Genomic DNA, 18,724 nt, shown 5'->3' with positions numbered 1-18,724 from the left:
TTTTTGACAAAGTGGGGGACAAATTGTTATATAATACCTTACAAACCCGAAATTCAATCCGCCCGAGTGATCCAAAATCTGACCCAATCAAGGAAGGGACGTCATCCAGCTTACCACCTTCGTTAGCGTTCGCTAGCTTGCAACCTCTTCTAGCTCGCCACTCTGCTAGCTCACCACCTCCGCTAGTTCGCCAACTCCACTAGCTCGCCACCTTCACTAGCTCACCACTCTGCTAACTCACCATACATGTATTTAGGAAAGTATCTAACAATGCATTCATGCTAAATAAACCAACTCATATTATGTAAATATATTACCTATGATTGTTGTTGGGCTGTCGAAAGAGCCTTCTACTATGAAGTCAACCAATATTTGAGCTTTAATGACCTTCTGAGAGGAATAGTCCATATCAACAATGGTGGTGATGTCAAATATTGCTTGAGTTGATCAAAACTAACCTAACACACCTCTGTCCACTTGAAAGGGGCCTTCAATTCCTTGAAGAGAGGTAAGTACTTGTTCACCAATCTAGACACAAACCAACCCAATGCCACAATTCTTCCCGTTAAGTAATGGAATCTTTTTAGGTTTGTCTCAATGCCTCTTTCGGAGATCATAAAGCCTAAAAATCTTTTAGATCTCACCCCAAACTCTTACTTTTTCGAATTCAACTTCATTTTATAAACACGTAACACAAAAAACACTTCCTTTAGATCCTCAATGTGTTGTTCCAAGTTGTTTCTCTTTGCCAACATGTCATCAACATAAACCTCAACGTTACAACCTATCTGACCCTTGAAAATTTTGTTTACTAGTCATTGGTAGGTCACATTTGCATTCTTCGGTCCGAAAGGCATGATGCGGTAACTGTATCTACTATCAAATCAATCTCATCGACAATGTTCCCGATTACCAACTTTTTTCCAATGATATACTAAAATAGGATTCACTGTGAATGGTGTCAACTATAAAGGTAGCTTGTTTTGTGTGGGAAATTTGGTCACTTCTTTGAGCTCCCATACGTTTTCTGAAATTACTCCCCAAAGTTTATCCATCATTCAAAATATATGACCTATTCCAGAAAATTTGATTCTTGGTTGTGAAAGGTACATTGAACCTATAGATCCGAAAATTAGATGCTTCATTTGATCTATTGGTATGGAATTGGATGCCTTAGACTCGTGAAATGTCACATTTACTTACAACATACTGAACGAGGTAGGTAGAATTGTGCTCCTGCATTGCTCTTATATGGAGTTTCTTCATAAACCTTGGTACTCCATATTTTAACGGCTTAGGTTTTTACTTTGTCGATGAGAAATTATCAAATTCTTGTGCATATCTTGATGCCACCATGAGAAATATAAGTAGTTACCGTTCCATGATTGACTTTGATGTTAGCTTATATTTTATGCTTAGGTTTTTCTCTGTTTTCACCCAAATTTCAGGGAAGGTAGAGACCGTGAACCTCTTCATTATGAGCTTTGAATAAAATTTAATTGCTTATGGTTCGTGACAATCTGAAACTGTAGGAATTTTTTAATTTGTTATAGTTGTAGCTAAGCTAAGCTAATACGAGTAAAAACATTATAGTGCACGGACTTCTTTTTCCCTTTCATTGTAGTAAAATATATTATTCTTATTATTTAGGGGTTATCTCGTGAAATATACTAATTAGGTTTCTTGTGTTATTTGTATCCTGTTAAAGGAATTATATATAAAGAGAGAGGGTAAGTTGGGGTTGAAGAGGTGTGTGTTTGTGTGTACTGCTACTATACAAACTATTTGTCATTGTAATTTTCAACTTTCTTTTATCATGGAAATATGGAAGAAAACCAAATGTTGGCTTGGTAGGCTGAGAAAAGGAAAATGAATATAAGGGAGGAATCAAAAGCAAAAGCAAATCATGAACTTGGATAGGACATTTATCATCCTGGCAATACTGGAAAGGTGTCGGCATAAACTAATATATTTAAACCCCAAAAGGAATATGCAAATTTGTTATATAATACCTCACAAACTAGAAATTCGGTTTGCCCGTTTGATCTAGAATCTGACCAGATCCAAGAAGGGATGTCCTTTAGCTTGTCACTTCGTTAGCTGCCACCTCCGCTAGCTCGCCAACTCTACTAGCTCACCACTCCGCTAGCTCGCCACCTCCGTTAACTGGTCACTTCCTAGCTTGCCAATTAGTCACTCCCTAGCTCGTTACGTGTAACACCTCAAATCTGGTCTAAACGTTATAATCGAATCTGGCGATGTCACATTGTAACACCCCTTACCCGTATTCGACACCAGAATAGGTTATGAGGCATTACCAGAACACATACACTTATAAACATGTTAAACCGAGTTATAAAATTTCATTCAAATTTAAACTCTTCAAATTTTTAACATGCTTTTATAAATCTTCATGTTATAACTTCAAAATACTATATTTGTAACAAATAGGGCTTCTGAGACCCAATACATACTCATGCAATTCAATACTTCATTTCCATTTCATTTAATTCACGATTCTCATTTTCACGATTCAATTCAATTTCTCAATCCAAAATACATTTCAATACCACAATAATTCAATTAATTCAAATCATATCATTTGCAATTTCCATTTAATTCACGTACAATTCAATTTCATTAAGTTCAATACTAATACATATTTATCGTTTAACTTAACGTCCCCTTTTTGCATCATTTTACACTTCAAGCATGAATATAGTATTTCATTTCCTTTCCACTCTTGTTTCCTATGCATATCACACAAGATATAAACATTACACTAAACCGTAGTCGCAAGCTAGCCTTTTTGAAGACTAACCACATGATAAACCATTTTAATAAAGATTACAAAATTTAAACCTTACCACCATTTTGTGATCACAAGCATATTTTCATCTAGACATTTACCATCTGAATGCATAATTTTATAAATTTAATGTGGCATAATCCAGCCACAACTTGGCCAAAGCCTAAGCATACACACCAAACATGCTAGCCAAATAAACATATCGTCTAAGCATTATAAGCATGGATAAGCACCACATTTATTTATGTATCAAACTTATCAACATGAGTTAATTCATAAATCATTTCTGACATTGCTACATACCAAATCATATACCAAGTATACCACATACACATACTATGAAACTTTATTTTCTCACATGAACTTTAACTATAACTAATAATGCACAATTATAAACATCATTTCTTTTTAATCGTTTATCGATTATAATCGAGCATATGGCCAATTATACACAAATCATTCATATGTTCTTCCAATTTTCCTCCTCCTCCTCTCCATTCCACATCCTTAATGTGTATAACACACTTAAACAACATTAACTACAATTTCACTATTTAATCACATGTATATTCAAAGTTGTCTATTCGAGTCAAAGTCACTAAATTATTTTTACCTGGAGCTAAAGAACTCCAAATTAAGATCCGTAAATTTTCCCCAAAACTAGATTCACATATACTCTTACCATAAAATTTTTAGAATTTTTGGTTTAGCCAAATAGTACAGTTTATTCTTTAAATTTTCCCTTGTTTCACTGCTCGACAATTCTGACCTCTCTTCACTAAAAATTAATTATCTCATTGTACAAAATTTGATTATTGTTTCCGTTTGTTTCTATTGAAAATATATTTATTTAGGATTCTAAAAATATAAACGTTATCCCATAATTATGTTTTTACAATTTTTGACAATTTTCCAAAGTCATAACAGGGGATTCCGAACTCATTCTGACTCTGTCTAACTAAACTTCAAATATCTCAAAATATATAATTCTTTTCTTGATTTTTTCTTTTATGTGAAAATAGACTCATTCAGATTCAATTTAATATATTATTCATCCTCTAATTCAATCTCCACCATTTTTGGTGATTTTTCAAAGTCACACAACTGTTGCTGTCTAAACTGTTTTATTGCTAAATGTACTCTTTCATAATTTTACTTTTTCACTTTCAATCACAATTCAATTCAAAATTCACTTTTCCATTTCTAAGTCGATATTCAATTCAATTCCACACCTATATTCATTATTCAATTACATTTAGTCAATTTTCTGATGAACACTTCAGAATAATAACAGATACTCGGTGGATTCAGCACATAGTAACCACCTTATTAATCAATGATGTTCGGTGGAATCAGCACATAGCAACCACCTTACTAATCAATGATGTTCGGTTCACATAGTAGCCTGCACATAGTACTACACATGTGACCATTACCATCCGATACACGTAGTAGCCTGCACATAGTACTACACACGTGATCGAAACTATCCGGTACGCATAGTAGCCTGCACATAGTACTACACATGCGACCTATCATTCCGGTACACGTAGTAGCCTGCACATAGTACTACACACGTGACCATCACTTTCACTTTTACATAGTAGCCTATACACAATCCGTGCCACACATGTGATCATTTCTGTCACTTCATTCGTATCCCTTTTTATTTCAAAGGTTCATTCGGGAATTTTTCACTTTTTCTCACTTTTCTTTTTATCGATCAATTTCAATTTCTCATATTTCTTGATTTATAACAATACATTTAACTTCTATAACATTCACACTATTCATTCCAGTCCAAAAATCATACTTTGGCAAAATAACATTTTTGCCCCTAAAGTTTCACAAAATTACGATTTTGACCCTAGGCTCGTAAAATATTTTTTATTCAATTTCCTTGCATTTTAGGCCTAGCTGAACCATTTTCATAACTATAGCAGTCCACAATACTCACTTATTCACACACTTGTGACATATGTTATAACTTTTAGAAATTTATCCTTTTAGGCATTTTCATTGAAAATTACTTAGTACAAATCGTTTATCACACTCCAAACATTCATATTCTTCTATAAAACATCAAAATACATGCATATCATTCATGGTTAAATTTTTAAACACAAACCCTAGTTCAAAACAATGGTAAAAATAAGTAAATCTTGTTACGAGGATTTTAAAAACGTAAAAATCATTAAAAACGGGGATAGAACGGACTTACAATCGACCTTGGAAGCTTGAAAAACCCTAGCCATGGTTTCTCCATGCAATTTTCGGCCTAGGGGTTGAAGATGGACAAAATTTGGTTTTTAATTTCGTTTTTAATTCATTTTAATAACTAAATGACCAAAATGCCCTTAATGAAAAACTTTGGAAACATGCCTAACCATACCCATTTTTGTCCACCAACTTAACCAATGGTCTAATTACCATATAAAGACCTCAAATTTAAAATTTCATAACAATTGGACACCTCTAACATATAGAACTCAACTTTTGCAGTTTTTACAATTTAGTCCTTTTGACTAAATTGAGTGCCCAAATGTCAAAATTTTAGAATGAAATTTTCACGAAATCATTTTGTGAAATCTTAGACCATAAAAATATAATGAAAATAATTTTTTTCTCGTCAAATTTGTGGTCCCGAAACCACTATTCCGGCTAGCCCCAAATTCGGGCTGTTATTATTGCAACAATTAGAAAGACGTAGGTTCGAGTGCACTTATAGAAACAATCACAAGGACTTATGTTTGAGTGCGCTTATTGTATTTTTTTTCTTCATTTAAAGATCAGGGGTTATTGGTAGGAGTAAATGTTGTGTAAAAGAAATTATATCTTGCTAATTTTGGGACAAGTAAGATGATAAATTAAACTTGCTTTGAATGATGAATATGGTAATGAAAAATTATCTTTTTTTCTTTTATTTTGTTGGACCAAAATGATGTATTTTATGGTTTATGTTGTATATTTTTCATGTTTAAAGTACTATAAATTTATTTCTAGAAAAAATTGTTATTGATTTTTTGGAAGATCTATTATAAAATTATATTAATTCTTATTAATAAATTTTAATAATTTTTTATTATACGATTTTGTTCTCGTCTATTCTTAAACTGAAATTTTAATTGGTTATAAGCCAAACACTCATGTGAATAAGTGTAACTATGTAAGATGGCCAAGGTTGATAAAGATTATTATTTCTAATTTATCATTTATTACATTATGTGTTTTGTTCAAAAATATATTATATTTGATTTGATATAAAGAAAATGTAACATCAAGTAAAATGTTGTGAGATGATGATTTGACGTAAGGACTAAATCATAAAAAGGAAAAGTAATGGGGTTAAATTATAAATTCCCAAAATTAAGGGTTCAACATAAAAAGTTTAGTGAATAATTTTTTTATTTTTCCAAAGGTGTTAATGATGAAAATGTAAATATAAAAAGTGTTAAGGGCAAAATGGACATTTTGAAAGAAAGATAGTTTTGTAGAAAACTACTAAAATACCTTTGAGTGTATGGATGAATCATGACCATAGGATTTACTTAGAGATTAAGGAAAAGAATATGGACCCTTGGATTATAATTATGATGTTGATGATATTTTATTATTTTAATTAATATTTATATGATAATTATAAATGAAGTATGAAGAAAATTCTTCATACTTTCACAAAGTGTAATAACCCGGTTTCTAATGGTGCCAAGAAATGCAGTTTTGGGACTCCATTTTTGTAAACCAAAATCGTAAATATTAAATAGGGATATTTATGAAGTTAATAGTTAGACTAATTGAAATTTGATTTGTAACAGCCCATTTTCAATGGTGTCGGAAACAGTGGTTTTGGAACCACAAATTCGATGAGTAAGTCCGTATTAACTATCATTTAAATTATATGAGTTTACTAAAAATTTATATTGAATTTTGATTGGAGAAATTTAGCTAATTGAATAAATAGTTAAGTATAAGTGGTTGTCCCAAAAGTCAAGTGGTTTCGGAAAATGAGGTATCAAGACCTCGTTTCTATAAACCAAGCTTATAAATATTTTTATTAAATATTTATGGAGTTATTATTTAGGTATGTGAAGATTCGGTTTGAAAAATTTATTATTTAATTAGTTAATTAAATAAAAGGAAAATTTTGTAAAGATGCAAAATCTAATCGTTATTGAATTATAAGATTAGTTGACTTATTTATTAATGAGGAGGACTTATATGGTAATTAAAACATAGAAAAAGTAGATGGATGCCTTTGGACTTTTAATTAGTTAAAATGCATGATAAATTACAGGGTAAAGTTGTAATAGAAAAATAAAACTTAAGTAAAAAATAAAATAAGATACTATCATCTTCCAAAAGGCTAAAACCACCGAAAATGGAAGAGTAAAAACACCATTGCTAAAGCTAAAGGTTCTGCCATCAAGAATTCTTGCATGTAAGTCCGTTTTAAACACATTTCTTGTAATTTTTATGTTTTTGAGATCGTTGTAACTAGGTCCAGCTAACTTGTATCTTCATTTTTGAAATTGTTAAAGATTTTAGATTTTTCCATGGATGAATCTTGGTTATTATTGATGTTAAATGATGAATTTAAAGTAATATATTCGGCTAGCTTGAGTATTAGAGAAATTTTGTTAAGTTTGGAATTTTGGGATTAGGGACTAAATTGTGAAAAATGGAAAAATTTAGGGAAAATGTACAAATAATGAAAACTTAATTTAATCATTATAGATCAAGATTTGATTCATATGGAGGATAATCGAGGAAAAAGGGAAAATATCGAATTAGTCCCTACGAGTGAGCCGTTAGCATATTCTAAGTAAGTTCATAAAATTATTGAATAATTTTATATGTTTATAAATTATGTTGCTTTCTATTTGTTTAAATTGAGTTGTGACTGAATATTTAGTAATAGAATTTTATTATGATTTGCATATAATTATTTATAAAGTGAAAGTGTACTATTCAGAAATTGAGAAATGATTTTAGAATATGAATAATGTTATCTCGGAATGGATGAAAAAAATATACGGTATGTGTACAGATATTGTGGAAGTGCCTCTGATTTTTTTAATTTGATGAACTCAGTTTAAATGCTCGTTTGAACGTAGTAAACAATTAGGATACGATTGGTATGCCAATAGGGTTAGAACGCGCGCTTGTATAGGATTACGCTTTGGTGCCTCTGGTACACATCTTTGATGCCTCTGATGTGGTGTAATTACCTGAGTATCTGAGTCAAGTTACTATAGTTCATCGGGCTATGTATTAATTAAGTTAAAACTTATTTACTTGCTCAATTCTATGGAATGTTTAAATTGCTACTATATGATAAATAGCAATACAAAATGCTTATGTGTAAATGTTGATAAGTACATTGAGACATGGTGATTGATAAAATTTGGTTAGTTCTTTTGAAAAGTATAATTTATGTTATATATGATTATATATTAATGCGGTGTGATTTTGCATTCGGATAGCGAGAATTAAAATTCATCCTCTTGATTATCTATTTTGTTTAAGGTAAGTTGATAGTGAATTCATGAATGATTTGGAGATGATATTTTTAGATGAATATGTAGATGTTAAGTGATGAAATTGAGTAATCAATGGTTATGTGTTTAAAAGTTGTTTGTAACAACATTGAAACGAAGGGAAAGTTTATAGTTATCTGTAAGAAACGCACACTTTATAAATGCAATATTGGTGACAGAGTTATGAACTTAAATATCAAAGAATGATTTGTTTTGATTTGAACTATCATAGTTTATAAATCGTTTAATTGAAAGTTTTGGTACTGACATTATGTGATTTTGGAAACGATTGTCAGGTTTAGAAACTTAATGCTCTTTAGTAATCATTTAAGGAATGAGATAAATTGATTTTAAGGTTTTAGCTATGGACTTACTAAGCTTTTTAAGCTTACTTATTTTTTTTCCTTTTTTGTCTTTGTAGTTAATGTTTTGCGAAATGGTTCGGATGGATCAACTTCAAAACTCACACTATCCAGACTCTCTTTAGTAGCTTTTGTCTTTGAGACATTTGGGTTGTGACATGTAAATAGGATTTGATATGGTTATGGTTAATTTATTAGTTGAATTGTAACTAAGCTTATGGTTGTGATTTGTTAAGCTAAGTCTCAAGTTGATAATATTTTGGTATGGAAATGTTTGTGCTTTTGGATAAGCATTGTTTTGATTTGGTAACTTTAATGATGTTGAAATAAAGTATCGCTATTTTTTTTATAGGTAGTTTATGATGTTGGTCATGTTGGATTTGTTTATTATATGTGTTTGGTATTAGGTAATGGTAATCTTTAATGTGATGTGCTTATTGTATTCGTATAACATTTGTGGTGTCAATGAGAACACGTTTGTTAGGAACATAGAATGTGAGATTTAGTACATTTGGTATGTGTTTTTAACCATGTGAAACAAGCTAGGCATGGTGTGTCTTGGTGCAAGAATTGGTGTTTGTTTTAAGGTTAGAAATGGAGCACATGGCCTAGGACACAAGCTGTCACACGGCAGTGTGCCACACATGGTCACACTATATGGTTGTGTGTTAATTTGATTTTAGGTGCAGGTTTCACACGGTCTGACACACGATTTGAGACATGGTCATTTGTCCATATTTTGAATATATACATGGCTTGGTACACGACCTGCGACATGACCATGTGGCCCTATTTGGAATACCCACACAGGCAGACACACGGGCTAGAACACGATCGTGTGTCCATACTTTGAACGCTCAAACGGTCTGGGCTATGTCACACGACCATGTGACCCTTATTTCCAAAATTTTCTAGTTTTACCAAGATTTTCTGTTTTGTTTCAAATTGATCTTGGAATGTTCCTAAACTATTTTTAGGGCTTCATAGGATCGGTTTAAGGCCCGTAAGCGTATTGTATGCTATGAATGTGATTTATAAATGATTATTGTAATTTCAATTGAATAAATTTTCTATTTGAAATCATATGTTTTGAATGTTTTGAATTGTACTATAATACTCTGTAACCCTAATCTGCTGACGGAGACAGGTTAGGGGTGTTACATGGGTAGTTACTTTAGCCGAAATTGTGTTTAATTAAGGCCTAGGGACTAAATTGTAAAGTCCAATCGCGATGGATTTTTAATTTGTAAATGGATTGATGGCTTAAATTGAAATTAACCAAAGGTCAAAATAGCAATTAGACCATGCCCAAATAAGACTTAGTGGACAGTAATTGTTAAATTAATAAGCATAATTAGTAATAGTTAAATGTAATTCATTAAGTTGAGCTAAACCTTAATTTAGACTATAAATACTAAAATTCGATGGAAAGAAAGAGAAAGAATATCATCTTTTTTCTTCACCTAAGTTGTACACAATTGTTAAGCTAAAGAAAAAGAATTAGGTGCGAAATTGATAGAAATTATGCTTGAAGAATTGGTTACCCTATAAACTGTTTGGGTAGAGTCGGATATAGTTGGCATGCCATAGGATAGATTGAGTACGGGTTACTTCAATTATATGTCCATGAGCACTGGGTACATTTTCCTTTGGACGTTTCGATGAGTGCAGGGCACAAATTTTATTTTGATTATATCGATGAGCACTGGGCATAATCCATTTGCTTTGGGTGTCCCAATGAGGCACTTAGTGTCAAATTGGTGTGTTGGTTGGGATCCGTGTATATGAGGCACTTAGTGTCAAATTGGTGTGTTGGTTGGGATCCGTGTATCTGCTCAAGTCCAATTCATGTTAATAGGGAACATAAATTGTGAAATGGTTAATTGATATTGAAAAATGATTAACCATTATAAGTTGAATTACAAGTATTTATATACGATATTTGATTATTTATAGCATGTGAAAGACCATGCAAATTGATTAAACGAGCCTGAGGGCCAATACGAAAAAAAATGGTTGAATTATTTTTTTATCCAGAAATGATATTTGAACTTTATTAAATGCATTAAAGTGAAAAGAAGCGTGAATGTAAAATATATTAGTATGATATATTCATTTAGTTGTTAATTCAGATAATATGTTTAGTTTATTCAATTGGCATAATTAGCTTTTCGTGGACAAGTTAGGTTCATTTTGTTGGAAAAAATCGGGATAGAAAACGATTTTCTTACATAACGAAAAATAAATTGTTTACAAACCAACCCGGTTTGTGATATTTATAGCAATAAACCCTAGACCAAAATCATACTTGTGTTTTTGGATAGACGGATCCTTGTTCCTGACTTTCAACTAAACAATCATCTCTACTATTCTCATACCACGAATTGCTTCGAGTGTGGGCTCGAGCGATTCGAATCAAACATAGAACTAGAAAATTTTTCTTTTCTTTTAGGGTGAAAATGAAAATTCTCTTCTCAAGTAGAAATCGACAGAATCGTTATTCCGAAAAATATATTTGATTCTTAGAGAATAAAAGTCTGTCTATTTTCTCGTAGAATAATGATATTTGAAAATTGTGTAAATAGCCTTATTAGTGTCATCTATTTATCGGGAGAGAATGTAAAACTCTTGTTGAATTATAGAAGTTTATTTCAACTTATAATTTTATCATGTATTAATTTATGATTTCATTATTTTTCTGAAGGGACTTAATATAAATTCTTTTCATTTTTGGGGGCCAAAGTATAATTTGGCCATAAGTTAATTTATGATTTAAATATTTTTAAGGGGCTTGCATAGCAATTTTTCCATTTGGGGGGAGGCAAGGCCCATGTCTGCCCCTCTAAATTTGCCCCTGATTTTAGAATTCATAGATTCAAAATGCTAAAATTTTCAATTGCTTTGTTTGGATAAATAATTGATTAAAAATTAGGTTAACTAAGTTTTATAAATTAAAAATAATTATAAAAAAGAATAATATATTAAAATTAAATAATATAAAAATATTTAATATGGAGATCGTTATGTTTGTAAAAATTTATAAATAGTTTTAATAAAATAAAATTTTAAAAATATATATTATAATTAAATAAAATATTTTTTTGAAGTTTAAATTTTCATCTTAACCATATGTATTAAATCAAATAAAATTAGAAGAAATTTTGAAATCACCAATTTAGATGGAATTTAAAAATAGAATTTGAACTATTAAAATTCTTTCTTGAAATCACTAGAATTTTCTAATATATTTATTCAATTTTAGAATTTTGATTTTTTTAATAAATTTCTCAACCAAACACACCCATATCTATAAGATATTGTGTATTAATTTTATGTATTTGAAAAGTAAATTCATGTGCAATTTTCAACAACACTTTCTAACATACCTCATGGAAAAGCCTTGGCTACCAAGTTTCAAAATGCATGGGTCCCAAATGTCTCTTCATTTTAAATGTTTAAAAGATTTTTTCAATACAATAAAAATGGCACATTTTCTATCAACATATTATATCACTCTCTCGTACCACTTTCCTTCACTAAACTCTTAAAAAGTCTCAACTCCCTATATTTTTCCCTTGTTGTGTAACATGGCCAACACACACAATAAATCTCTATCTACCTTCCTCCTCCTCTTCTCCTCCATAATTCTCAGCTTCTTTGTTAAAACCAAGCAAGATAATCCATGTCCATATCCATGTTATCCTCCACCGACAGCCACCGGCACGCCCATTCAAACGCCACCGGTTAGTTATTCACCACCTTCACAAACAGGACTATACCCTCCACCAGGGACACTACCAACAGGGAACTTGCCGTATTTTCCACCACCACCACCACCATCACCTTATGGTAACTCCTTATATGGTCAGCCCCCTCCAGACCCTATCTTGCCTTATTTCCCCTACTACTATCGGAAACCTCCTCACCGAACTGATGATCAGTCATCGGCAACAAAAGCTAGCACTGGAAAACCATGGATGATCATGATTGCAACTACAAATCTGTTTGTATTTGTTTTTTTATTGTTTAGGGAATTAGTAAGTAGTTAAATAAAATTCTGTAAAATCTTTAATTTGTTTGGGTAATGGATGGGATGAGTATGCCTTTATTTGCTCTTTTTAATTTCCCAGTTTTTTCTTCTTTGTTCTCTTGAAATTTTGTTTGCGTCGCATCACCCACTTTGGCTGAGTTACAAGATAAGGGGTCCAATTATTATTATTATTTAATTGTTTCACTAAATATGTTAAAACAAAATAATAATAATAATAATAATCCGGCACTAAATCACTTTATACATATGAAAAATCTGTATTTGGTACAAAAAGGTAATAGATTAAATATTGTAAATATTGGAATTAGAATTTAAAATTTATTAGTGTAACTTTTAAAAATGACTAAACTCTAAAGATTTAGACTAAGGTTCAAAGTTCGGAACAATTTTGTTATTTGGTATGAGACTTATCAATGTTTGATATTCACACTAAACTTTAATTAATCGTGCAGTTAAGTCAAGTCCTACTCTTAAACGGAAGATAAACTCTTAAGCCTTTCCACTAAATAGATAAGTAATGGCTTTTAATTACAAAAAGAAATATGGTTGCAAACATTATTACTGCGTGAGAGGGGGTGACTGACAATGGAGCAAACTTACAACATGGTTTTGATTAGGTTTAAGGTGGTTGATATTATTTGATACCTATTCTTTTCTTAAAGGCTCCAAGAGATTACTATTGAAGTCAATTTGCTGCAACATTTCGTTTTTATGATTAACTATTGAAGTAGAGATTAAAATTGTGGGAGATCAAAGGAAAAAAAAAAGTTGTTAGCAACTTTCCATAAATTAATATCCAAACAAAAATGAAATAAGGATAATTTCATTTTAATTATTTATTTTGTTTTCCATCCACATGGAAAATGTAGAGTTACAAAATGGGTGAGCTTGAGTAGACTTAAATCGGGTTTATTTTGTATTCGGATTAATTTGGGCTTGGGTTTTCTTAAGCTCAAATTTGTTATGGACTCTAATTTTTTTGGATTCAGGCTCTTTTGAATTTAATTTTTTTCAGATTCAAGTTCAGACGAAGTCGGATGGGTTTTGACGAATTCAAGTAATTTTAAATTTTATAAGTTAAAAATATTTTAATTTTGTGGTAATAATTTATTTTACTTTTATACGATGACAATTCAATTCAAATTTGCCTTACAAAAACATCAATTATATATATTTAATAGAGTTATTTTATATAAAATAATTAAAATATTTATTGTATATAAAATTTATTATTCTATGATATTATATGAATTAAAGAAAATATATTTTATTTTTATTATTATATTATATTATATGTACAATCAAATAACTTTTATCTTCTTTATTAAATTTATAAACTTAATACTCATATTCTAAAAATTTTATTCCAAAACCCAAACCCAATAATATACCCATTGTTATTACTATAACTCAATAAATTAATTATAACTCAAATCTCAAGTCCAAAATAAAAAGAAATTAAACTCAATACCAAAATGCAATTTGTAGAAGTTAAAGTCCAATTCAAAATCTAATTTAATAAAAATAATATTTAATTAAAATATAAATTTTTAATAACATTTTATGTGTTGCTAGTTATAGTTATAAACAAAGACGGATCCAATATTTTAGTCCAAGTGGTAGGGGTGTTCAAATTTCGGTTAAAGTCGAATTAAACTATCAAACCGATCTAATTCGGTTAATCAGTCGGTTAACCAATCTAATTCGGTCGGAGGTCGATTAATGATTTTTTGGAAGTTTGGTTATTAGTTAATTCGATTCGAAATCGAGTAATTAACCAAATTAACCGAACTTAATAATTAATAATACAAATTATATGTAGTTTTAATTCGATTAATTCAGATAATTCAATCAAATGAACATTATCAATTTATTTTTTTGATATGTTTTATACTTATTTTAACAAAATATATATATATAAATATCGGTTAATTAGGTTAACCAACCAAATTAACCGAATTATTTCGGTTTGGTTACTTTTTTTTTGAAAAAAAATGGTTCGGTTAATGGCTAAATGATTAAAATGTTTAGTTAATACTAGTTCGATTCGATTAACCGTTTGAACACCCCTATCAAGGGGGGCAAAACTTCAAAATTTGAACGACCTTTTTTAAATGTAAAATGTGTCAATTCTTCTCGAATACTTTTTTCTTATAAAACAAATCAACTTAATGTTTTTTTAAAAGCATTAACGACTTAATTGTCAAAAATTTAAAAGAAAAAAAATCACACTATATAAAATTAAATATTTCTTTCCAATATGAAAAAAATGAATGGCTAATACTATACTAAAAATTTCATAAATACCATTATAATTCCAAAAATTAAATTCCAATTTATTGATATAGTTCTCTTCCTAATAATATTCTCAATTAGTCTATCTTTAATTTCTATGTTGCAAGCCTTGATGTCAAATTGCCATACCACTACTAGCACCAATATTAAGAGCAACAATTTCCTTAGTGTTATTTTCATGTAGGTTGCCTTCAACGAAAGATCTCGTCCTCGTATCTAGTTTTCTTATGTACACTACCCATGCAATCTGATCATTTCTTTTGTTCTACTGATCAGTTGTTTAAATTCACAGCAATAATGTGCAAGCGTACACTCTCGATGCAAGTATAGTAAACAGATGTGAGTCTGTCAGATATCGATCCCACAAGGATGGTAGTCTTTTGTCTATTAATGTCGGTGCAACAACTAGATGGAAACGAGATAAATTGTGAGAATAGTTGTCGATGCAAAAACTTCAAAACAATAAAATAAAATATGATAATGATAAACTGGGATCCCTAACATGAATCTTCAACAGAATACTAAGTGCTCACAAGGTATAAAGAGATAGGTGATTTCGAAGCAATAAAGTTCAATGTATATCTTACTCAGTGTCACTCCTCTATTTAATCTGAGACTTAAACAAGCATATTAACCTCACCTTCTAATGATGGCAATACGACACTATTAAGAAGAAGTGGACTAAATTCCTCTAATCCCCACTCAACTTCCGTTGTAATGCTTGTCGGATCAAACAGTCACTGCATTTTCCAGTGTTAGTGACTACAATAACACTTCCGTGTTAAAAAAATTCAAACCCCAAGATTAAACAATAAAAGCAAGCTAGAATAATATAAAATTTAATCAAGAATTCATGTGTACTTCCATACAAACAAAAAATAGAGAGTAATCACTAGCATTCATAAAGAAATAAGAAATAATCGAGTGGAGAATACTATTCCTCGACAACTCGACTGAATCTCTCTATTCCCTCTTGTCTCGCACTTAGGTATTCTCATTAGAAGCTAGTCTACATCTGGTTTTCACGTTAGCTCACTCGTGAGAGGCTTAAGCTGCCATAGTCGCAAGCTTCAAGATCGGATGATGAAGATGATAATCCAGAAAAAAAACCCTGTCTTTGTTTTTCTCACGTCCACCTTTTATATCCTCCTCCAACAGTATAGGTGTCCTTTCCTCAAAATTATTTTGTCATTGTATGTACAGGTTGGTTATAACAGACTAGACAGCTCATGCAATTTTAATTCTTATCCAGACAGTTACCAGGTGCAGCGACAATTCTGGACGCAATCTAGAATTCACTTATGCAGCGACATTAATGCAAAAGGATAGCAAAATTAAGGATAAAATAGGGTAGAATTCACTGAGTTATAAAAGGCAATTTACTGAACTGAAAATGCTAAAATGTATGCTAATGATAACTAAATGGGAAAACCTATGTTCTTTCTAGTGCTATCACACCCCCAAACCTGAGTTTTTACTTGTCCTCAAGTAAAACAGAATCTAACAAGGCTACAAAAATTTTACTAAGGCAAATGATCATTCTAGCAACTTGAACCCTCTAAATTCCCAATGGATGAATCACATTCAGATGAAAGAATATTGCGTCGACAATTCATAAGCATGAATGAATAAGGTTACAAATTCATCAATGCTAGCTCATGCTTCAAACCCTAAGTTCTATTTACCATTACAACATTTATTGTACAATACTAAGTATTTATATATTATATATACAATTTTTTTGGAATAAGGGATACCATTGCATTACTGTACCCTTGTTCTTGAAAAGTAACTATGGGGTGAAACAAACCTCCAGGGAGTACGTAATTGCGTCGACATACACTCATGCAGCGACAACCTTTGACCAGATTGATTTTTCTAACGCTTGTATTGGAGTGTTCCCTTTTTAACATTCCATACTACACCCACTTTGGAGTGTCTCTAATTTATAACTATATATACATATATAAGCAGCTGTAAAAAGTAGATTCATTTAAGATTTAAGGAATGATAGCCGTCATCCACTACTAATGCAATCTAATCCATTCATCAAAGAATTGAAGCTACAACCTTCTGTCAAATTTATCCAACTCATTCATTGATAATTCACATGATTCAAGAATTAAGCATCGAATGTAACATAAATTTTTGAACAATTTTTATTAACTATAATTAAACCTTGCATGCTTCATTACCGAAAGAAAAAATTTGAAATATGGGTGTGTCGAAACCATTTTTATTTTTGGAAAAAAAATAAAAATTAGTTGTCGATGAAAATTTGGAGTCGCCACCAATCTTTTATTAAGGTGTGATTGGATCACCTAAAAAACAACTTTGGTCTACGAGTTTCAGAAAAACGGATTCGGGAGTCAGTTGCGTACGAGGCAGGATTAGCACCCTCGTAACTCCCAAAAATTGGTACCAAATTGATTAATTAATGTCTTAAAGTCAAGAGTTAAAAAAATGTGATCCTTAATTAAATAAATTATTTATTAAGACTCTCTCATTTTGAAAAAGAAAACATCACACCCAATGCGTTAGGGCACGATATTTTATTTCTTCAAGATGAGTTTGTCCAAAAGACTTATGTGATAAAAGTTGAAATAATATTCAATTGTTTAAGATTTATGACGAAACCGCAGCCCAATACGTTAGGGCACAATTTCTCAACATCCCAAACATTGAATATTTCCTTTATTAATATACATATATTTTTTTTAAATATTTGTCTCGAGAAATCAATACGTCACATCCAATGCATTAGGACACAACATATTAAATTCCCAACAACAAGCTTTTTCATTTTATTTTTGATCAAAGAGCAATTCTCGATTGTTAGATTTAACGAAGAAAATTGGAACCCAATACGTTAGGGCTCAATTTTCTTGAAAATCCTAAATACGAGTATTATCTCTATTTTGAAAAGTTCTATTTTTAAATTAAAGTAAAAAGATGATGTAATGTTATATTGAATGTATGTATAAATGTCGCAATAACAAATAACAATAATAAATACAACAACGATATAGAAATAACATAAATAGTAAATAAACGAAATTAATATCAATAATGAAAAAAACAATGACATGCAAAATATCAAATAAATGAGCAAAAAATATTCTTTTAAAATATAGATGTGAACACAAATAAATAACGTATGAGGTAAATAAACAAAATAAATAAAAAGAATAGAAGGTATATAATATATACATCGAAACTATGAAGAAATAAAAAAAAACATACATGTGGATTTACATATAAAATTTTGGATTATAGAATTTATAACAACATATATAATTCATTTATGAGAATAAAGAAAATATATATATATACATGTTTATAAAACTATGAAAATAAAATATATAAAATATATATGTATTTAAAAGAAAAAATTTAAAATATATACATATATATTATAAAGTATTTAGGCGTGTGTATATGTATAGGAATTTGGAATAAAACGTGGTAATAATAATAATGATACAAGATTAATGATGCCACATAATAGTATTAATAATATTAAAATAATTAATTTAATAATAATAAATTAAAATAACAAATAGAGGATTAAATAGCATCAATGATCAAAGACCAATGAATTTAAAACAAAGAGTATAAAAAAATTTAAGGCAAAATAAAATGTAAACAAATTTGAATATAATGAATTTGG

At 30.3% G+C, this 18,724-nt stretch overlaps 1 protein-coding gene across 1 annotated transcript; it reads left to right on the top strand.

Moving 5' to 3' along the window:
- Positions 1-12,203: 12,203 nt before the first annotated feature.
- LOC105787298 (leucine-rich repeat extensin-like protein 5) lies at positions 12,204-12,830 on the top strand. The gene has a single exon (XM_012613679.1). It carries the CDS (start codon positions 12,296-12,298, stop codon positions 12,755-12,757), a length of 462 nt encoding a protein of 153 aa, XP_012469133.1. The 5' UTR covers positions 12,204-12,295; the 3' UTR covers positions 12,758-12,830.
- The last annotated feature ends 5,894 nt before the right edge of the window (positions 12,831-18,724 follow it).

This window comes from Gossypium raimondii, chromosome 1 (assembly GCF_025698545.1).
Source record: "Gossypium raimondii isolate GPD5lz chromosome 1, ASM2569854v1, whole genome shotgun sequence".
In the NCBI taxonomy this organism is placed as follows: domain Eukaryota; kingdom Viridiplantae; phylum Streptophyta; class Magnoliopsida; order Malvales; family Malvaceae; genus Gossypium; species Gossypium raimondii.
The sequence above is the reverse complement of the archived record's forward strand: the minus strand, read 5'-3'. Positions and strand labels throughout refer to the sequence as shown.